The sequence below is a fragment of the Lactuca virosa genome, chromosome 4, assembly GCF_052849685.1.
Source record: "Lactuca virosa cultivar CGN04683 chromosome 4, Lactuca_virosa_CGN04683_v6, whole genome shotgun sequence".
Classification (NCBI taxonomy): Eukaryota; Viridiplantae; Streptophyta; class Magnoliopsida; order Asterales; family Asteraceae; genus Lactuca; species Lactuca virosa.
In genome coordinates this window covers 8,860,284-8,882,544 of record NC_136429.1, presented here as the reverse complement: position 1 = coordinate 8,882,544, position 22,261 = coordinate 8,860,284, and the positions used below count along the sequence as shown (strand labels likewise).

The 22,261-nt window shown below is 37.1% G+C and overlaps 1 protein-coding gene across 10 annotated transcripts; it reads left to right on the top strand.

Annotated features, from left to right (window-relative positions):
• Nucleotides 1-1,897: 1,897 nt before the first annotated feature.
• On the top strand, nucleotides 1,898-15,829 carry LOC145169294 (uncharacterized). 10 transcript variants are annotated; one of them, XM_079087869.1, is made up of 21 exons: nucleotides 1,898-2,131; nucleotides 2,194-2,371; nucleotides 2,474-2,912; nucleotides 3,097-3,192; nucleotides 3,420-3,518; nucleotides 4,342-4,465; nucleotides 4,775-4,846; nucleotides 5,160-5,211; nucleotides 5,490-5,551; nucleotides 6,661-6,702; nucleotides 6,954-7,024; nucleotides 7,643-7,694; nucleotides 8,716-8,771; nucleotides 9,139-9,198; nucleotides 13,118-13,209; nucleotides 13,289-13,400; nucleotides 13,480-13,573; nucleotides 13,679-13,799; nucleotides 14,123-14,208; nucleotides 15,086-15,151; nucleotides 15,706-15,829. In XM_079087869.1, the coding sequence occupies exons 4-6, from the start codon at nucleotides 3,100-3,102 to the stop codon at nucleotides 4,420-4,422; spliced, it is 273 nt and encodes a 90-aa protein (XP_078943995.1). In that variant the 5' UTR covers nucleotides 1,898-2,131; nucleotides 2,194-2,371; nucleotides 2,474-2,912; nucleotides 3,097-3,099; the 3' UTR covers nucleotides 4,423-4,465; nucleotides 4,775-4,846; nucleotides 5,160-5,211; nucleotides 5,490-5,551; nucleotides 6,661-6,702; nucleotides 6,954-7,024; nucleotides 7,643-7,694; nucleotides 8,716-8,771; nucleotides 9,139-9,198; nucleotides 13,118-13,209; nucleotides 13,289-13,400; nucleotides 13,480-13,573; nucleotides 13,679-13,799; nucleotides 14,123-14,208; nucleotides 15,086-15,151; nucleotides 15,706-15,829. The 10 variants fall into 10 exon arrangements, 8 of the variants coding, with proteins under 8 accessions (XP_078943995.1, XP_078943996.1, XP_078943994.1 ...); XR_013742413.1 differs by having other exon boundaries at nucleotides 4,180-4,846; XR_013742412.1 differs by having other exon boundaries at nucleotides 3,647-4,846.
• Nucleotides 15,830-22,261: the final 6,432 nt, after the last annotated feature.

Below are 22,261 nucleotides of genomic sequence, written 5' to 3'. Positions count from 1 at the left end.
GTGGATTTCAACCTATGTTTTCTAACAAATAAAGATAAAATATCTACAAGTTTGACAAAAGAAAAAAAGAGGAGCGATGAGAACCAAAAAATAGCGAGTATGAGAAATAATTTGCAAGAGCGGCGAGCAATCGACAGATGGGGGCGGATCCAAATTTTTTTGTAGTGTAATTTTTTTAGAAAATTTTTTGTTTTATGTAGTGTATATATACGTATCCCTTCACTTATAAGCACAAACAAACAGTTAGTCTACTGGTTGAGGTGCTAGCTTATTGAAACAAAGGTCTCAAGATTAATTCTTGCTCCTTACAAATCTTTTGTTTACATTTCTTTTATTTTTCTAGCTATTCTATTCTTTTATTTTCACAACTATTCTATCCCACATTGCCAAACACATGTAAACTCAGTTATTTTCATCTTATTATATAAACTTGTTACCCTCATGCTTTATTTGATATCTACTTTGAGTCTCACATCCATTCAAGTCTCAAAAGATACTTCAACTTCATGTTTATATAACAAGACTTGAAGTTAGCTAAGGATTCGATTAAGGTTTGGGTTTAAAACCAAATCGAAATCGGGAAACCCAAGTACAAACTGAAAACTGAAACACTGAATCGATGGGTTTGGGTTCGGTTCGGTTTTAAAAGTTTCAAAACCGAGGATGTCGGTTTTAAAAGTTTCAAAACCGAGGATGTCGGTTTTGGGTTCGATTTTAGGTCAAAACTGTCCCGACCCGCCCCATGCTCAGCCGTTGCGGTGATACCCGGGAAAAAAAATGGGATGCCCCTTTGCTTTGAGCTTGGCTCCGCTACTGCGGCATACCATCACTATGGAGTGACACACGACGATACAGAGAGTGCCAATGTGAGTAGTGGCTCGATGATGGGGATATAAACTCAACGACACAATGGGACCGGAGACGAAATGATTGTGATAGAGAAGAAAACAAATAGTTTGTGATAGGTTCGGAGTGAGGGTTTTGAGTTTTGAGTTTTGAAAGATTCATAATTTTTCGTTCTTTTGGATGATGGTTGAAGTCTAGATAGTGACTGGATTTTTCGATATTTTAAATATTTCAACATTTTTATTTTTATTTAGTTACATATTGGTAGATATTGTAAAGATTATCCCTTTCTTTGTATCTGAAACAATGTAAAATCACCTGTCCTAGTTTCTTGCTAGTTAGGTGAATATGTTATGAAATAAAATATATCTTTTGCCGGTTCAAAAAAAAGATATTTAAAGATTATGAAAACGACAAACGTTTTAAATATTATATTACTTGAATTAAGGATGAGCATCCTTTTGAAATATTTAAATGTTTTCACAGTTCCAAAATTGTAAAACAAAGGAATTTGGATGGGACATAATATATATTGCGGAGAATATAGCATGCTTAAATCTTTGTAAAAAATAGTTTTCTAAAGAATACAAATTTTTTAAAAACAATTTGAAAAAAAACAAAGATGTAAAAAATAACTTTTGTAGAATATACAAAACGAATTAAGAAATATATTTTTTAAAATCAAAAAAATCTAAAAAAAACAGCATATATAAAAACACAAATAAAAGAATAGTTAGAAAAAATCTAATTTTGTAAAGTTGTAACAAAATATTTTTTTTTTGAAAAGCCTAAATGTTAGAAAATTTATAAAAAGAAAGTTGTAAAAAAAAAATGTTTAGACCAAATTTATAATAAAAATTAAAAAAAAAAAGATGGGTCAAAGTGTAGAATAAAAAACGTAAGGACTAGTTTTTAATAAAAAAGAAAAAAATGTGGTTTACAAAAGTAAAAAACAAAAATTAAGGGTGAGGCGGCTTAAGATAAATTAGAATGTTATTTTGTTAGTTTGGTAATTTAGGAATGTTTTATAAAAAGAACCGTTAGAAATCGGAAGTCGAAAGGGTTGGGTCGGTGTATTCGCGCTTAAAATAACCTTCTCCACTCATCCTTCTCGCTTCTCTCCAAACACCTCCGGAGACATACATGTTTCTTTGAAGAACGAGGGTTTTATTTGCAGTTGCAGGCACCGTCTTCCTCTCTTTTTCTTCTATCGACACCACCGTTTCCTCTTTCTTTCATTCTCCGGCGTTCAACAATCCTCTGCGTTTCCCTCTTCCTCTGTTAGGTAACGTTCTTGATTTTTTTTGTGTGTGTGTATTTTATTGATTTCGTTTTTGTTTTTGTTAGGTATTTAAAATTAGGCTAAGATTCTTCAGGTCTCCCTTCATCACTGGATTCATCGGGCTATTGGGTTCTACCTTTATTCTTTGTAGTTGTAGTGTGACGTCTGGTTCCGATGTCAGTTTGGTTCACCGTCATCATCGATCAAAAAAAAGAGTCCAGGTCTTTCTCCTCTGATTTCTAGGTAGTGAGTTTAATTGTGTCTTTTCTCCTCTGATTTCTGGGTTTCTTTTTTCTTTCTATTTCTCGTCCATTTATTTTTTGTTTTGTTGGTTTTTTGAACCAGGTCACCTAATAGAAAGCACCCATCAAATGAAGATGATTGGTTAAGCAACAGTTAAGTTTAAATAGTCTTGAAACCCAAAAAAGTACTGTTTAGTTGTAGATTCTTCTTCTACGCACTTTAGGTGTTTGATGAAATGTCTTAATGTTATTGGATTAAATTATTGGAGTTATTAGAGATTCAATTAGGGAAAGAAAATTTATAACTAAAAGTTTGCATATAAAATTGTGTGTTTCTATTTAGTTAAGTTAGGTTTCCTTTCCAATTAATATACACTAGGCTGAAGTGTAAAATTTCCATATTTGAAACACATTTTGATTGTCATTTCTACAAAAGTATTTGGACTCATGTGTACTGCAGGATTTTAGAGATTGAAATTTGATTTTTTGGGGAATAAGGAAAGTGAGCTTGAATCTTAATCAAATGAGGGTACTTCCAAGAGGTGTTGTGATTTCTTTAACATTTTATATGCTGAGCTTTTAGTTCCATTGAATCTCAAATAAGGGTTTTGGGTGATTTCCGTCTTCTATCCACTGATTACAAAAGATATGAGTTTGTAACTCTGTTTATTTATTTCCAGAAATACCCCTCTGTTCCTAAAACTTGTGCTTATATATTATCTGCAGGAAATGATGGGATTAACATACTTCATGTTGAATCAATCAAAAAAAGATGCTGAATATTGCATGGAAAGCACCTTCAACACTTATTTAGTATGCCTGGTACTTCTTTACAACAAATATTTGTTATTTCTTTTAATTTATTTAAAAAGTGTGCTTTTATTTAGCGTGTTAGGACATCAATGCCTCATGGTGTGTTGAAATGTTAAAATCAAGTGGTCAATATAAAGAAAGAGGGTGCTGATGTATACTTTCGTATCTCTGATGAGATAATAGTCAATTCCCTTTTGTGAACAAATATATTATATATGGGATTTTTTTTTTTGCAGGAACCTCTTCATTCAGCTGTGATGCTTGTTCCAATTATGTTAAGAAAGTATGGATTTCATTTCATTCTTTCTGGTGATCTGTACAAGAAATGGGATCAGGTATTGCAATTTTTGTTATTACTGGATCATATCTTAATACTTTAATAGAAGATAATTTTGTTTTCCAATTATTATCGAATATATGAAAACAACCAAGTTATTTTAAGTATTTTATTTTTGTTTTTAAGGTAAGGACTTGACAGCTCATTGTCTTTCTATATAATCCAAATGTATGCATTTTTGCATGATATATCATATTGATGACTTACTCGTTCTACAACTTTCATTTTGGTTATTGCCAGGTAACATGCCAATATTATTATTTATAGAGTAAATTACAATTTTGTCCTTGTGATATTTCAAAAGTTTTGGTTTTCATCTAGATATTTCGTTTGGTGCATAAGTGGTCGATAAAAGTATAGTTTTGTTGCCTGGTACTGGTACTGATAGCATTGCAAAATGTTTGTGAAGTCCAAGTGAAATGACTATTTTGTCCCTCTCTTTTTTCTCCTTCATCCTCTAAATCTGAAAATTCCTCAATCTCCATCTTAAACTTTATCAAACCAAAACCCAAAAATTAAACTAAAACTAAAAAAAAAAAAAATTAAGATCCAGGGTACCAACAAACTGAAGAAAAAAACAGAAAACTAAAGGTTTTTACGTTTGAATTTTTTTTTTGATCTTGATTTTGTTTTAATTTTTGGGTGTTGATTGAATTTAGTTAGGTCTTTACGATTTAAGATGAAGGAGATTGAGAAGATGAAGAAGATAAGGGAAAAAAAGGCATTTTACTTAAAACTAATCATTCTTTTTATTTAAACAATTTTTTTTACACCGTGATTGTTAATTATTTGTAAGAAACATTTTTTATTCTTTCTCACAGGGCTTGAGTGATCTCTCTCCAATATCATTATTCATCATGAAAGATGAATCACAAGCTCTCTGGTGTTTTTTTTTTTTTTAATGGAAAGATTAGGACAAATTTCAACCACCTGCCCTCATGAATGGTTGAAGTCCATCAAACTTGAAAATGGAAGGAATTTGACAGAGTTGAATTTTGTCCAAATTTTCAACCAAATGCACCATTGAATGGAATTTCGAATTCCAATTCCATTGGAATCCACAATTCCAATTCTTGGCTGCGAAGCGATTACTAAAAATGGAATTTGAAGAAAATCCAACATAACTAAATTCCGTCCCAATTGTCAACCAAACATGTCATGAAATGGAATCTCGAATTCCAACTATGTCGGAATCCGCATTTCCATTTCATAGCTGCGGTTTTTAACATGTCTATTATTGTTTTGATATGGCAGCTCATTGCACAACTACTTCAAACAAAACAACTGCTTCTGTTTCCACTGGATTCTGATCCAATTAAAAAAGCGGTAAGTAAATTTACTCTTCTACCCTCACAAACTGCACTAATAATTTGACAATTTAGAGAGTTTTTTGGGAAAAAGATGGGTCTTCTCTTTGAGAAGAATCCTCAATATATACTCAATACACAAGCTAATTATCAGCTTACTAGAGTTTATATACAATTATTGACAATAAAAGCATGTGATAGCAAAGATATTTTGCCGATTAATCTGAAGCATAAAATCAGTATTGAATATATATATATATATATATATATATATATATATATATATATATATATATATATGTGTGTGAAATTGATAATTGCATGTGATACAGAGAAACTAAGGTCAGGCAGAAATGAAAAACACCTGCAAGATATTTTTTAAAGGTACAAATTTAGTTCCTTTGAATAAAAAATCTCAAATAAGGGCATTGGGTGATTTTATGTTACGAAATTCATGAACGTGCTTTATCAAATTAAGGCCTTCTTTCTATCCAGTGATTACAAAAGATCATACGAGTCTATGACCCTGTTTGTGTATTTCCAGAAATACCCCTCTGTTTCTAAAACTTGTGCTTATTTATTATCTTCAGGAAATTGATGAGCCTTTTTATTAAAAAAAATGATTAATATCAGTTTATCTTTCTAATATTCTGATTTGTTAGACGTACAGACCCCTGAGATTCTTGAGTTGCCAAAGCAGATTAAGGAGAAGCTGATCAAAATGGTAAATTCTTTTGGTAGCAATTAACAATTTTAAACAGTACAAAATTCAACTTTATATAATAGCACAATGAATTCCTTTATGATGTTTGGCAAGCCATAATATTAAAATAGAAAATGCAGTAGGAACCAAATTTTTTCCTTCCAGCTTCTTGAGTTTTTAAATCTGATGGGTTTGATATATATTATTAGCATATATCCAACTGCTTTTGGAAAAAACCCTTTTTTTTTTAAATATGGTAATCATTTCTTATGTGTTTGGTCTCTAGGTTGCAACTTTAACAATCCATATGTTTAATTTTTTGAAAATGCATGACTCTTCCATTTCCATGTTCAAGGAGCATAACTTACTCCCAACAAAATTCATCACTTTTCTTTCAACTTATCTGTCGTATACGTACGTTTGAGGAGCCCTAATCCCTGAAAAGATTTCCCTAAAAATGAATATTTTTTGAAATTTTGGTACTCATAATGTTTTTTTGGCCCATGGGTCTGTTAAATATTAAAACCCAAACAATACAGATGTTGCTTCATTAAGTAAGCCACAACTTGGTCAACTGTTGTGTTGTTTCTGGGTACAAGTTCAATTGTATAACATTGCAACAGGGATCATGTATTGGATTATAGCATTGTACTTCCATTTTTTTTTCTTATCGACATACTATTTATAGCATCATACTTTCATTTTTTTTTTGCTTATTAAGACATTATTCTAATTAAGCTGTAAAATCTCTTTGTATGCTCGTATGCCATTTCTAAAACTGGGTAGATGTTGAAAGTACAATGTTGTAATAAGATGAAATGAAAGTAAGATGATATATATATATATATATATATATATATATATATATATATATATAATAAGCAATCACTGAAAGTACATTGCTATGAGAAGGATATCCTCTCTGGTAAGTACATTGTTGCTGTTATGGGTAAAAAAAGTATGTTGTTATGTGTAAAAAGTAATGTACATTGCCTATATTGGTAAAAAGAGAAGAGCAAGTTGCCCTTTTGTATGCTCATATAAAAACTAATAGAAAAATAAATTATGTAAGGCTATTTCTTTCTCTTTCTCCTCCATTTATTTTTTGTTTTGTTGGTTTTTTGAATTAGGTCGCCTGATCCAAAGCATCTATCAAGCAAGTGGTGATGTTGGTAAAGTTTAAATAGTTTTGAAATTAGTTGTAGATTGTTCTTCTGTGCACTTTAGGTGTTTGATGAAATGTATTAATTAAGTTGAAGAGTTGTTTTGAGGGTGAAACTGTTATTGGATTAAATTATGATGTAGACATAATCACAAGCCAAATTCAAATATTAAACAACTTACTAAGCCATTAGAGATTCAATTAGGGAATGATAATTTATTGTTTTTAATTCATCACCCTTTTTTCTGTTAATGTTTAAAGGTACATTTTTAGTTCCATTGAATCTCAAAAAAGGGTGATTACAAGCATGGAAACGATATGTAAGTGAACAGGTAGCTATGACCCTGTTTGTGTATTTCTTGAAATACCCCTCTTTTCCTAAAACTTGTGCTTATTTTTTATCTTCGGGAATTGATGTGCTTTTTTATCAAAAAAAATAAAAAATGTTGAATATTGCATGGAAACGCCTTCAGAACTTCTTATTTGCTACGCTCTATACTTATTTAGTCAATTCTTTTATTGAACATTTTAGTTATAAATTTTATCATTTTAAAATTATTTATATACTTTCCCCTGCTGATTTTGGATGGACCAACATGCATGGTTTATCAGCCTTTGATCATCCTGTTAGTTACATGTAAAGTTTTAAAAGTCCATTGTTTCTCATTCTCCCATTAAAATTACATGGTTTTGTTTATAATGAATGCTGATTGTTTCTTTTTTAATGACAAGGATCCTATGACCTATCAACATGTTTGTTAATCATTTACCCCTGCTTCTTAACATGACCTATCAACATGTTTGTTAATCACTCACTCCTTAAATATCAATTTTAATATGATGTAAAAAGTGTCCAATGTATATATATATATATATATATATATATATATATATATATATATATATATATATATATATGTGAAGTTCATAATGGCATGTGTGTGATACAGAGTAATGCAAGATGGGGGACTTGATCATGAACCAAATCCTTGGGAATTTTATGTAAGTGCATTTCCTGTGATACAATTAATTTGTTTTTTAATTTTTTTCATAAAGTAAAACTTGAATGACTTGGATTTTTTCATAAAGTACATTTTTCTGGAAAAATAACCATCCGTAAATATAAACTCTTTAACTTTTTATAGCATTGCACTTTCATCTTTTTTTTTTTAGGGCATTATGCTTAAAAAGATTTCCCCAATTATAAAATAGTACTTCGATTTTTTTTTTCTTATTGTGACATTATACATTGAATAATCTACCCATTAACTTATAGCATCGAACTTTCAATTTTTTTTTGGTTTTTAGGACATTATACTCCAAAAAGATTTACCTAATTAAGCAGTGAAATGGCTTTGTATTTGTATGGCATTGCTAAAACTTCCATACTTGTATCAAGTGGAGGATTTTTCTATTTGGCATGCCTCTTTTAGAAGCTGTATACTCATTTCTGTTACATTTCTCCATGTTTCAAAGGTTTTGCTCAGATTCTTGCATGTTTTGTAAACTTTGGGTTTTAATTTTTATATCTGATGGGTTTGATATATTATTAGCATATCCAACTGATTTTGGAAAAAAACTTATATCAGCTTGTGTATTGTTCCTGATATAAGGCAAATAACCTTTTTTTCTTTTTTCTTTTTCAGTAAGTGCTGCACTGATAAAGTGCTACCTGGATAATGATGTCTTATATTTTCTGGATTTGTGTGTTAAAAAGTTGACTTAATTAAAAAGTTATTAATGTCAAATTCATAATTAAGTGAGGTCTATATCAGTGGTCTTTCTCTTGCCCTTTCCCCTGTCCGATGTACATATGTAGTTGTTAAAATTTTCATGCTGTTCTTTTCACTAACTGAAATTTATGGATACAAAAATGGAGATTATAAAAGTACTAACAGATAGTAGTTTGTTACTTGATCATCAGTTCATGTTGCTTTACATTGAATTTATTTAGCAGCATGTTGTATTTTTGTTATGTAATTTTAGGTCTAACAATAACATTCACTTCTCTTTACTTGTATAGTGGAGGAGTCTCTTGCTACAGTTAAAGTTAAACAAACAGCATGTTCTTATTGTCAGGTTGGTGGTTTAGGTCCTAATGGGAATCTTTTTGGTCCTTATTTCATGCTTTCTCAACCGCTTTTGGTCTAAATGACCATTTTGTCCCTTTCATCATCATCTCTTTCATTTCCATTTTCAACAAATTTTTCTCTTTCTATAAAAACAATTATCATATATGTTGAAGGAGCAAAACTAAACCCTAAATCCCTAAAAACAAAATCTTTTTTTTTTAATTTCTTGGTGTGATAATGTCTCTGGGTCCCAACTTTAAACAGCCTATATTATGAAAAGGACCATTTTGTCAATGTCTTTTTCATCTCTTCCATTTCCCTAGCTACTAATATGGGCAATGACAAACTTATTCTTTTTCATATATTTTTGGCAGTTTGATAAATTGTCATTGGTATGGGGAAAGCCACGACAACATCTTTTGGGGGTTGAAGAGGTAACACACATTTGTTTTTTTAGGGTAAATTAAATAAATATACTAAATTATTTTAGCCCATAATATCAAGATACTTACATTTCTTTACCAATAATAGCAATATGCCAATATTGTAACAAACAAAGTACATTGCCCATATTAGTAGGGGTAAAAGAATAAGTATGTTGTTATGTACGAAAAGTAATGTGCATTGCCTATATTGGTAAAAAGAGTAAACTACTTTATTGCCAGTGGTCAATAAATAAACTACAGTTTTGTTGCAAGCTTTGTCCGATGTGTTGCAAAATGTCCGTGAAGTCCCAAGTGAAATGACTATTTTGTCCCCGTCTTTTTCTCCTTCATCCTAAACTCTAATCAAACCAAAACCCAGTAATTAAACTAAAAGTAAAAACAAAAAAAAAAACATGAACAGCAAGCAAACTAAAAAAAAATTATTTTTATTTTTTGGATCTTGATTTTGTTTTAGTTTTTGGGTGTTTATTGAAATTCGTGTGGTTTTTATGATTTAAGATGAAGGAGATTGAGAAGATGAAGATAAGGGCAAAAGAGTCATTTTACTTAAAAACCTTGTTCTTTTTTTAATGTCGTCGGTGCCAGAGACGAACCTACCTTGCAGCAAAACTAAATTTGATTGTTTTTCATCATAAAAGATGATGAATCATAAGCTTTCTGGTGTTTTGTTTCTTTAGTGGAAAGATTAGGTCAAAATTTAAACCGTGATCAAAACGGCATGCACACTCAACTCTTTAACCTATCTCAATATATACCGAGGGTATTTTGGTCATTTAATAAAAAGGGAGGAATGAAACCGGCATTCCTTCCACCTGCCCCTATAAATGGTTGAAGTCCATCAAATATGAAATTCAAAGGATTTTATTAGACAAAGTTGAATTCCGTCCAAATTTTCAACCAAAGGCAACATTCATCGGAATCTCAAATTCCAATTCCTCCGGCATCCACAATTCCAGTTCCTAGTTGTGATTGTCAAACATGGAATTTCAAGAAATCCAACAAAAGTGGATTCCGTCCAAATTGTCGACCAAACACGTCAAGAAATAGAATCTCGAATTCCAACTCTGCCGGAATCCACGATTCCATTTCTTATCCGTGGTTTCTAATCTAACATCTCTATTATTGTTTTGATATAGAACTAACTACTCAACAGCCCATTACACAACTACTTCACATGGTTTGTAAAGGCAAGTAAATTTACCCTTCTACCCTCACAAACTACAAATACTAATTAAAAAACTACATTACTTTTTATTTTGAAAATCTAAACTTGTTTGATTCTGGTAAACATATATAGCATTTTATATTCAAAATGTAACTACAATACTTTTAATCAAACGTTGTAATTTGTATTTCTATTTCTTATTAAGACAACGAACAATGCAATATTACCTTTACACTTTTTCTTATTTTACACTTGGAAAATCTAATATTATTAGACGCTTTTAATCTAGCCTATTAAGATATTTTCTTCTTTTTTTTCCTATTAAGACATTGTATTTTGAAAATCTAAACATGTTTTATAATGGTTACCAATTGTAGCATTATACTTTAAATTTTCTTTCTTGATACTATTAATTTTTTTTCTTCATATTAAGATAATATATTTTAAGCAATTATAGCATTTTTATTTCAATTTTTTGCATTATAGTTTCAATACCTAACCTATTAAGACATTGTACATTTCTTTAACTTTTTTTCTTAATGACATTGCACTTTGAAATCATTGTACTTTTTATTTTTTTTACTTAATAAGACATTGCACTTTCAAAATCTAACATATTTAGACAATATAATTTTATTCTTTTCTCCTTCTTATGCACTATACATGGAAATTTTAAAGAACTATAATATAGTATTTTTAAAATAAGCCTATTAAGATATTTTCTGTTATTTTTTTCTTGATAAAAAGGCATTGCAATTTTAAAATCTATAACAGGTGTGATTTTGGTTACCACTTGTAGCATTATACTTTCAATTTTCTTTCCTGTTACTTTGTTTTTTGCAAATTAAGACAATATACTTTAAGCTAACTCATTATGACGTACTTTGCGTTTTTCTCTTTCCTATTCAGACAATGCATTTTAAAATCTAACCTATTTAGACTTTGTATTTTGAAAATCTATACATGTTTGATTTTGAGTAACATCAATAGCATTTTATATTCAAATCTCACATATTTAAACGTTGTATTTTTCAACATTACACGTTAAAAATCTAACATATTTGGAGTTTAGACATTATACGTCTCTTTTTTCCTACTTAGACAGTATACTTGAATAATCTAGACTATTATAACATATCCTTTTTGAAATCTATCTTATTATAAATTTTCATGTAATCATTTACTATTAAGACATGATACTTTGAAATTTTAAGCATCTTTGATTCTTTTTACCATTTATAACATTATACCTTCAATTTTCTTTCCAACTACTTTATTTTTTTTCCATATTAAGACAATCTACTTTAAGTAATTGTAGCATTATTTTTTTCTAGTACTATAGTTTCACTATCTAACCTATTAAGATTTTGAACTTTTAGTTTTTTTTCCTATTAAGAAAATGTGTTTTAAAAATCTAACCTATTAAGACTTTGTATTTTGAAAATCTATACAAGTTTTATTTTTGTTAATAACTATAAGAACTAAAAAAATCATGAGAACCTACGAACTAGGAATCAACAGTTGAAAATTACGCGTCAGCAGTCATATGGACTGTGAACGCATATATGCATGCATGCATCAGCAGTCATATTGACTGCGGAAGCATATTGGCATGCATGCATCAGCAATGCATAAATATGAACATTTTTCGGAAAAAAAATCGTCAATTTTTTTTTGAGCCTAGATATGGCTTAGACGTTGCATTTCGTACATATTTGTGGTTTTTATTTTGAAAAATGATGTTTGGATTAGTAGTTTTCAAGTTTTCATGCTTCTTTTTTGTTCTCAAAGAACTTGTATATTCAAATGTCGTACTTTGTAACTTTTTTCGTATTAAGGTATTGCACTTTGAAAACGTTGCACCTTTTATTTTATTTTTCTCATTAAGACTTTACACTTTAAAAATCTAACATATTTAGACATTTTACTTTTATTTTTTTCCTACTTAGACAGTATACATGAAAAATCTAGACAATTATAACGTTGTACTTTGAAAGTCTAGAAAATTGTAAAATATAACCTATAAATATTTTTTTTACTTGTAATCTTTTACTATTAAGCCATTGTACTTCGAAAATCTAAACATCTATGATTTGTGTTACCACCACTAACATTATACTTTCAATTTTCTTTCCTATTTATGTATATCTATTTTCATATTAAAACAATGTGCTTTAGGCATCTATAGTATTACTATTTAAATTATAGTGTTATAATGTTAATATCTAACATATTAAGATGCTCATTTAATATTTTTCTTGATAAAGACTTTGCACTTTAAAAATCTAACCTATTAAGACTTTGTAATTTATCTTTCTTTCTCTTATTAAGACTACTAACTTTAAAAACTTCTACAATTCAACATTTTTCTTATTAAAGCAATACACTTTGAAAATCTAATGTTATTAGATTTGAAAAAAATTGTATCATTCAACCTTTTTCCTTGATTAAGACAACATTTTATTTTTGAAATATAACATATTTAAATGTTATCTTTTAAACTTTTTTTGTCCTTATTAGGATAATTCATTTTGAAAGCATCGTACCTTTCAACTTTCTTTCTTGTTAAGACTAATCCCTTTGAAAATCTAAGATATACTTTTAAAATTTTCCTACTAAGACACTTACTTTGAAAATCTAAACACATACATATATATATATATATATATATATATATATATGCTAGGAAAAAAACCTTGATCACCATGCTTGAAGAGATAAGGATTTATATATAATGGATAGGTTTGCCACATGAATGAGGAAAGTCAAAGATGGAATTCTAATGTTTGTCCAACAGTGATAAGGAAAATGAATCACTTTGGAAAGAATATGAGGTATATTACTAATTTTATGCATTCTAACAATTATATTAATCACAACAAATATTGTTACTAGCTGTATAAATTATTGCAGGTTTTGGTTGATTTTTCATAGTCAAGGAAATGTGTTTGAAGCTAGATGAGGACGTGACAATTACATGGTGGACTTAGATGCTACGAATGAATCACTTTGGAAAGAATATGAGGTATATTACTAATTTTATGCATTCTAACAATTATATTAATCACAACAAATATTGTTACTAGCTATATAAATTATTGCAGGTTTTGGTTGATTTTTCATAGTCAAGGAAATGTGTTTGAATCTAGATGAGGATGTGACAATTACATGGTGGAATTAGATGCTACGACCTGTCATGTAGGTTGTGGGATTTGTCTGGGATTCCATGTGTCCATACAATTGTTGCAATTAATTTTATACATCAAACACCTGATGGATATATTAATTAATATTTTTTTAAAGATAGATTTCTTCAATGTTTGTCTTCAAACATACAACATGTTAATGGAAACAGTCTTTGTCACACCCTGACTGACGGCAGAAATCACCGGGGTTGCGATGTTATTGTAGCACCCGATTCCTGGTACGTATTTAAATTCAAGAAATGTTGCAATTTACTCTGGGACTCGGCGAGTTGGAGGCCCAACTCGTCGAGTAGACTCTACTTTTGATCGGGGGTTTAAGTAACCTACTCGACGAGTCGGAAGATCGACTCGACGAGTAGGAGCTGTCTGGACAAAACCCTAATATTTAGGGTTTGCACCCTATTTAAACACTTTATCTCGTCCCAAACCAGCCTCCATCACCCCTCCCCCCCCCCCCCCCGAACTCAGAGAAATCCTAGATCGAAACCCTAAACCCTTTTTGAGTGATTTTGAGCTTTTTGTGCCATTTTGTGCAAGTTAGAAGGTTGAAGAGAAGAAGAAGGAGCTTGGGATTTCAGAAGAAGCAAGGAGATCTAGAGGTTTTGCTTCATTTCCTGTTTATAGGAGGTAAAAAGTCCAGACCTTGCTTCTCCTTTCATTAGATACTCTTTTTGGAGTAACTTAGGGCTTTTAGAAGCCATTTTGGAGCCATGCTTGGATGCAACCACGATTTTGGGATAAGGACTTCAGATCTGGAACCATTGAGGGTTCCCATGGCATAAAGGTGCCAACTTTATGGCCATGGGAGACTCATGCATCATATAAACCCCTTTTTTATGGCTTTTTGAGCCAAAGGCCCCATGCATGTACATCAAGTTTGAAGCTTTACGTATAAAATGGACCCTATGAGGCCAGATCTATGGTTTTGACGCATTAAGACCCATTATAATCGTATGTATAGTTTTGTACAAAGAGGGACTCGGCGAGTCACTTCGGTGACTTGGCGAGTCGGGACACTTTTTCCCTCCCCAAAAACGACATCTGGAAATGGTTTTGGTTGAGTGGAAGGAACACTCAGCCTGCTAGGGTTTGTTTTGGAACTGGAACTCATAGGACTCGGCGAGTGTATGAACAGACTCGGCGAGTCCAAGGCAATCTCCCAACTCATGAAGACGGACTCGACGAGTTGTTCATAGAACTCGGCGAGTCATAGACTGGTCGCATTCATAAGACGAAGATGAACTCGACGAGTCGGTTGAAGATGGTCCCGATGCTATGGTTGAAGGTGAACTCATCGAGTTCTTGCTAGACTCGACGAGTAGAGTCAGGGGTTATATCATTTTGAAAGGATAGGAACTCGACGAGTTGGAGGACCAACTCGGCGAGTCAAGTCAACTGGATGTTGACTTTGACCAGGGTTTGACCTTGACTTTGACTTGGATTTGGATTAACCCTTGTAAGGGTTATGAGTATGCAATAGTAATCGGAAAAGGTTGTTGTGTAGGGATTGGGGAGTAGAGATGAGTCGATTCTCGTGCCGAGGACCGTGCAGATACTACACGACATCGAGGTGAGTTACCTTCCAGTAGTTGTGGGTCTACGGCCACAATGTCGGCCCACTAGTAGGAGTTGTATGTTAGGTGATTGTCTTTGTGATATTCATCTAGGTTTGCTACTACCTGATATGTTTATGTGCTAGCATGATATGTTATATGTGATAGTGGTAGTAGGGAGGGAATAGTCCCCAAGTTCGGTTGTTAGGACCGAAGGGTAGGTCGGGCACCCCAGATATGCCTGACAGTATGTTTATGATATGATATATGTGGTAGTAGTAGCAGGGGATGAGATAGCCCCCAGGGTTCGGTTGTTAGGACCGACGGGTAGGTCAGCACCCCAGAATGGATTGACATGGGTAGGTCAGCATCCCAGAATGGCTCGACACGGGTAGGTCAGCACCCTAGAATGGCTTGATATGGGTGGGTCGGCACCCCAGAATGGCCGGACCGGGTAGGTCGGGCACCCCAAAATTGTCCGGCAGTATGTTTTGTTATGATATTGTATAGTATGTGGTATGATGGGGGAACTCACTAAGCTTCATGCTTATAGTTTTCAGTTTTGTTTCAGGCACCTCTTCGGCGAAGGGGAAGGAGCCGGTGCGGTAGCGGCACATCACACACACGAAGGATTTCCACATTATGAGATTTCTGGGGATTGTACTCTGACATTGTTACTATTTTTATGATATGATTTTGGGACATGAGATTATGATTTTATGCAATGATATGACTCAAGTATGTTTTCTTATAAATGTTTTCTAAATTGTCATATTAAAAATGAAATTTTTGGTCTTAAAATTTGGGATGTTACAAGTTGGTATCAGAGCCCTGGTTTAAGGGATTCGGACACACCTCCGGTGGTGTCTGAACTCAAATCGAGGGTATGAAATATTTTTACAATAAATAGTTTTTCTAAAACTTAAAAATAAAAAGTTTCGAGAAAGAACAAGGTGTGTGATATGCGCGATCGGCCGAGCTCAAGTAAGTTTTCCCCAAGATACCCATACATGTTATGTTATGATATGCTACGATTATGAGAACTGCATGCTAGATTAGGGATAAGGATCTAGGAAGGATGCCTTATATGCTTATTGCCTATGTGTGAGGACTGCATGCTAGATTAGGGCTAAGGATCTAGGAAGATGCCTGATATGCCTGCTATATGTGTTCTTGAGCTGCAAAATATTACTGAGTAGTCAGTTATATGAAAGTTTGGATAGAGTATGTCTGATTAGGTTACTCAATGCCCGAATGCTGTTGCTTTGTGATAATAGGAGTTCTAACTATCTTTAGTTAACTAATGAATGAATATGTCACATTACATATTGCGAGGATTGAATAATTTCAGAAGGTTAGGTCTAGCCCTATTTCGCAGCTCTTGTCTGAGTCCAACCGTGGTAGGGTAGGACCTCTCATTCGAAGAATTATCTGGTCTTAGTAATATGTAATGGTATTCGTGAGGTTGTTAGGTAAGGGTAGCAGGAACTCCTTACACAGCTGATGAAGGCGAGTGAATTGGAGAGTTACCCTAGGGAAAGCCTAGGATGAGATTAGCAAGAGTGCAGCGGTAGTAGAAGGGACTTGGTGAAGTCAAAGCAATCCTTGAGGAAAGTACGGATAGATGTGGAAAGTAGTATGAGCCCGTACTACTGAAAGCAGAGGATCCGTACTCAAGTCAAGGAGGGACGGGATAGAACCAGGAAACTTGTAGAGTATATGAGACCTCCCGAGGTTTATGTATGATTCTGACAATTATGTGTTATGTTTCAGAATGGTGATGATCACACGTCATGGAGGGGGAGGTTCAGGATCAGGATCCGGTTCAGGATCGGGCTCGGGGGTAGGTTCCGAGCCAGTGGACGAGGGACTACGCGAGTTTATCGCGTCTGAGATCATGAGAGGTATCCTTGAGTCGACCCCGGTGATTTTCGGGTCAATCAAGGAAGGGATCATAGAGCTTATGGAGGATCGCCTCAGGGCATTCAGGAGCGATATGGCATTCAATCAGTCAGGATCACGCACACTGTCCTTCAAGGGTTTCAGGGGCAGTGGTGCGCCAGATTTCCATGGGGCTAAGGACCCCATCGCAGCCACTAGATGGATTGCATACATTTAGTCTGCACAGTTGACGAGCTTCTGCCCTGAGGGGTCGAAGGTGCGATATGCCGCAGGTTGTTTGAGAGATAGGGTCAGGGATTGGTGGGAGTCGGTTGGTGATTCGTTGGGAGCCTCGGCTATTGAGGCTATGACTTGGTCGGACTTTGTGACCAGGTTCAGGGCTGAGTTTGCGCCAGCTGTGGAGCTTCAGCAGTTGGCCAGGGATTTCCTTGATATGAGGCAGACGACAGAGACGGTGGCTGAGATTACCGCCAAGTTCCGGGAGAGGGCATTGTTGGTGCCCCAGTATGCGGGTGATGAGGATATGCGGAGGACCCGCTACCATAACATGTTGAGAGCTGATATCCGGGAGCATGTCAGCTTCTTAGCTTGTCCGACCCTGGATTCCATGATTGCCAGGGCGAGGGAGAGGGAGATTGATTTGGAGCACATCCGAAAGAGGAAGGCAGAGGAGGGGCAGATGACTGGGGCTTCGGGGAAGAAGCCAAAGGGAGCAGACACTAGGCCGAAGGGCCAGGGCCGCTGCAGGAAATGCGGCAGGCCACATGAGGGGGCTTGTAGATTGGGAGCGTCTGGCTGCTACAAGTGCGGCAAGACGGGGCACTTCAGCAGGGATTGTACCGCCCCGCGCCCACTTTCCAGACATCAGAGTTGTTGTGTTTCCACTGCAACCAGCGAGGCCATAAAAAGGCCAATTGCCCCCAGTTGACAGCAGCAGCGCCAGTGAAGGCGCCAGCTCCAGCGACCCTGCAGATTACTGATGGCCGGCAGCGCAAGACAGAGGCTCCAGTGGTGAGGAGCCGAGCCTTCCAGTTGACTACCGAGGAGGCACGCGCCGCACCCGATGTGGGGACGGGTATGATTTCTTCTCCCAAGCTTTTATTTTATGTGGCTTATGATATTGATGTACCATGTGATATGTCTTGTTTAGGATTGTTCCATGTGAACGGTATTCCAGTTCAGGTGTTGTTTGATTCGGGCGCTACCCGATCATTTGTCTCTCTTGCGCTTAGCAAGAGGTTCCCTGAGTCTTCGGGCATGTTGGATTGCCCTCTAGAGGTCGAGATTGCCGATGACTGATCAGTACGAGCGTCAGCGGTTTTCAGAGATTGTGTTCTGAGGCTATTCGAGGAGCGCTACCTGGTAGACTTAGTTCCCATTCCGTTGCGTGGGAAAAAGGTGATTATAGGCATGGATTGGTTGAGCCCCAACGGGGCAGTGATCGACTACGTGCATCAGTTGGTTCAGATCAGGACCCCGAGTGGAGGAGAGCTGGTGATTCAGGGCGAGAGGCCACAGCACGGACCAGCGTTATGTTCAGCAGCGAGGGCTAGGCGTTATCTACAGCAGGGTTGCACTGGGTATGTCACCTATGTTATGGATACTCGGGAGGCGGGTAAGGCGACGGTGAGCGGTGTTCCGGTGGTGCGAGATTACGCGGATGTATTCCCAGAGGAGCTGCCTGGGATACCTCCGGAGCGACAGGTGGAGTTCAGGATCAACCTAGTCCCTGGTGCGGCTCCGATTGCCAAGGCACCATATCGGTTGGCTCCTCCCGAGATGCAGGAGTTGTCTATGCAGCTTCAGGAGCTGTTAGACAAGGGATTTATCAGGACGAGTAGTTCGTCCTGGGGAGCCCCGGTCCTGTTTGTCAAGCAGAAGGACGGGTCGCATCGCATGTGCATAGATTACCGGGAGTTGAACAAGGTAACGGTGAAGAACCGTTACCCACTCCCGAGGATAGATGACTTATTTGATCAGCTTCAGGGAGCATCTTGGTTCTCCAAGATTGATCTACAGTCAGGATACCACCAGATGAGGGTTAGAGAGGAGGATGTACATAAGACTGCTTTTCGAACTCGGTATGGCCATTACGAGTTCGTGGTGATGCCCTTCGGGCTCACCAATGCTCCTGCTGCGTTCATGGATCTCATGAACCGCGTGTGCAGGCCGATGCTGGATCGGTCTGTGATAATTTTCATTGACGACATCTTGGTTTATTCCAAGACGCAGGAGCAGCATGAGGAGCATCTGCGAGAGGTTTTGGATACCCTGAGGAGGGAGAGCTTGTATGCCAAGTTCTCCAAGTGCGAGTTCTGGTTGCACGAGGTGCATTTTCTGGGGCACCTTGTCAACCAGAACGGGATATTGGTCGACCTGGCCAAGGTGGAGGCCATGATGAGATGGGAGGTTCCGAAGTCTCCATCTGAGATTCGGAGTTTCATGGGATTAGCCGGCTACTATCGGAGATTCATCCAGGATTTCTCCAAGATAGCCGTACCCTTGACCCGGCTGACGAAGAAGGTCGTTGTATTTCGCTGGGGGCCTGAGCAGCTGGCCGCATTTGAGACGCTGAGACAGAGATTGTGCGAGGCGCCAATCTTAGCTCTGCCTGAGGGCGTGGATGATTTTGTGGTGTATTGCGATGCGTCCATCTCAGGTTTGGGCGCGGTGTTGATGCAGAGAGGGCATGTTATCGCCTACGCTTCGAGGCAGCTGAAGCCTCATGAGGCGAACTATCCGACGCATGACTTGGAGTTGGGGGCAGTGGTTTTCGCCCTCAAGATTTGGCGTCATTACCTCTATGGGGTCCGCTATACCATTTACACGGACCACAAGAGTTTGAGGTACCTTATGGATCAGCCGAATCTGAACATGAGGCAGCGCCGATGGCTGGATGTGGTGAAAGATTACGATTGTGAGATCCTCTACCACCCGGGGAAGGCCAATGTCGTGGACGATGCGCTTAGCCGCAAGGCAGCGCCGATCAGAGACATCTGCATGAGGATGACCGTGGTGACTCCGCTGTTGGACCGGATTCGAGAGGCCCAGCAGGAGGCTATGAAGGAGGAACATCGTAAGAGTGAGTGTATTATGGGCCAGGTTTCCTCCTTCGATTACGGCAGCTGAGGGTTATTGACACTACACCGCAGGGTGTGGGTTCCATACTACGGGGGTGTGTGCCAGGTTCTGATGGAGGAGGCGCACAAATCCCGATTTTCCATTCATCTCGGGGCGACGAAGATGTACAGAGATCTTCGTCCCGATTACTGGTGGCCCTACATGAAGCGGGACGTCGCCTGGTACGTAGAGCGGTGCTTGACCTGCAGGAAGGTCAATGCCGAGCACCAGAGGTCACACGGCAAGATGCAGCCGCTAGACATTCCCATGTGGAAATGGGAAGATATTACTATGGATTTCATCACCAAGCTTCCCAGGACTGCATGTGGAGTGGATTTGATTTGGGTCATCGTGGATCGGTTGACCAAGAGTGCTCACTTCATACCGATCCAGGAGAGTATCTCGGCCGAGAAGTTGGCTGATATCTACATCCGAGAGGTAGTAGCTCGGTACGGAGTGCCAATTTCGGTGATTTCGAACCGAGACGTGCGGTTTACTTCCCGATTCTGGAAGAAGTTTCACGACGAGTTGGGTACTCGTCTGCACTTCAGCACTGCTTTCCACGCGCAGACGGATGGTCAGAGTGAGCGGACCATCCAGACTCTGGAGGATATGTCGCGGGCGTGTGTTTTAGACTTCGGATGTAGTTGTGATACTTACCTTCCTTTGGCTTAGTTTTCCTATAATAACAGCTATCATGCGAGTATTGATTGTCCTCCCTTTGAGATGTTGTATGGAAGGAAGTGCAGGACCCCGATATGTTGGGGTGAAGTCGGACAGAGGGTCATGGGGATCACCGAAGTGGTGCTCAAGACGACAGAGAGGATTCAGCAGGTTAGGAGTAGGCTTCAGACTGCTCAGAGTCGGCATAAAAGTTATGCCGACAAGCGCCGTTCGGACTTGGAGTTCCAGGTCGGGGATATGGTCCTCCTAAAGGTGTCGCCTTGGAAAGGCGTCATTCGATTCAGGAAGCGGGGCAAGTTGGGCCCCAGGTATATTGGACCCTTCAGGGTTGTCGCCCGGGTGGACAAGGTGGCATATAGGCTAGACCTGTCAGCCGAACTCAGTCAGATTCATAGCACATTTCACGTCTCCCAGTTACGGAAGTGCCTGGTGGACGACTCGGCAGTAGTGCCCTTGGAGGATGTTCAGGTGGATGACAACCTGAACTACATCGAGCGGCCAGTGGCGATCCTCGACAGGAAGTCGAAGGAACTGATGAACAAGAAGGTGGAGCTGGTGAAGGTGCAATGGCAGCACCGCAAGGGGTCGGAATGGACTTGGGAGCCGGAGGAAGAGATGAGGGAGCATTACCCCGAGCTTTTTCCAGATTCAGCAGCAAACTTCGAGGACGAAGTCTAAAATAAGTGGGGGAGATTTGTAGCACCTGATTCCTGGTACGTATTTAAATTCAAGAAATGTTGCAATTTACTTTGGGACTCGGCGAGTTGGAGGCCCAACTCGTCGAGTAGACTCTACTTTTGATCGGGGGTTTAAGTAACCTACTCGACGAGTCGGAAGATCGACTCGACGAGTAGGAGCTGTCTGGACAAAACCCTAATATTTAGGGTTTGCACCCTATTTAAACACTTCATCTCGTCCCAAACCAGCCTCTATCATCCCCTAACTCAGAGAAACCCTAGATCGAAACCCTAAACCCTTTTTGAGTGATTTTGAGCTTTTTGTGCCATTTTGTGCAAGTTAGAAGGTTGAAGAGAAGAAGAAGGAGCTTGGGATTTCAGAAGAAGCAAGGAGATCCAGAGGTTTTGCTTCATTTCCTGTTTATAGGAGGTAAAAAGTCCAGACCTTGCTTCTCCTTTCATTAGATACTCTTTTTGGAGTAACTTAGGGCTTTTGGAAGCCATTTTGGAGCCATGCTTGGATGCAACCACGATTTTGGGATAAGGACTTCAGATCTGGAACCAGTGAGGGTTCCCATGGCATAAAGGTGCCAACTTTATGGCCTTGGGAGACCCATGCATCATATAAACCCCTTTTTATGGCTTTTTGAGCCAAAGGCCCCATGCATGCACATCAAGTTTGAAGCTTTACGTATAAAATGGACCCTAGGAGGCCAGATCTATGGTTTTGACGCGTTAAGACCC

Excerpts from the sequence above, each read along its gene's own strand:
- LOC145169294 (XM_079087865.1), top strand. The coding sequence starts at position 3,100 with ATGATGGGATTAACATACTTCATGTTGAATCAATCAAAAAAAGATGCT. Across the intron at positions 3,519-4,774 it reads TGTACAAGAAATGGGATCAG|CTCATTGCACAACTACTTCA; the intron begins GTATTGCAATTT and ends TTGATATGGCAG. Across the intron at positions 4,847-5,497 it reads CTGATCCAATTAAAAAAGCG|ACCCCTGAGATTCTTGAGTT; the intron begins GTAAGTAAATTT and ends TTAGACGTACAG.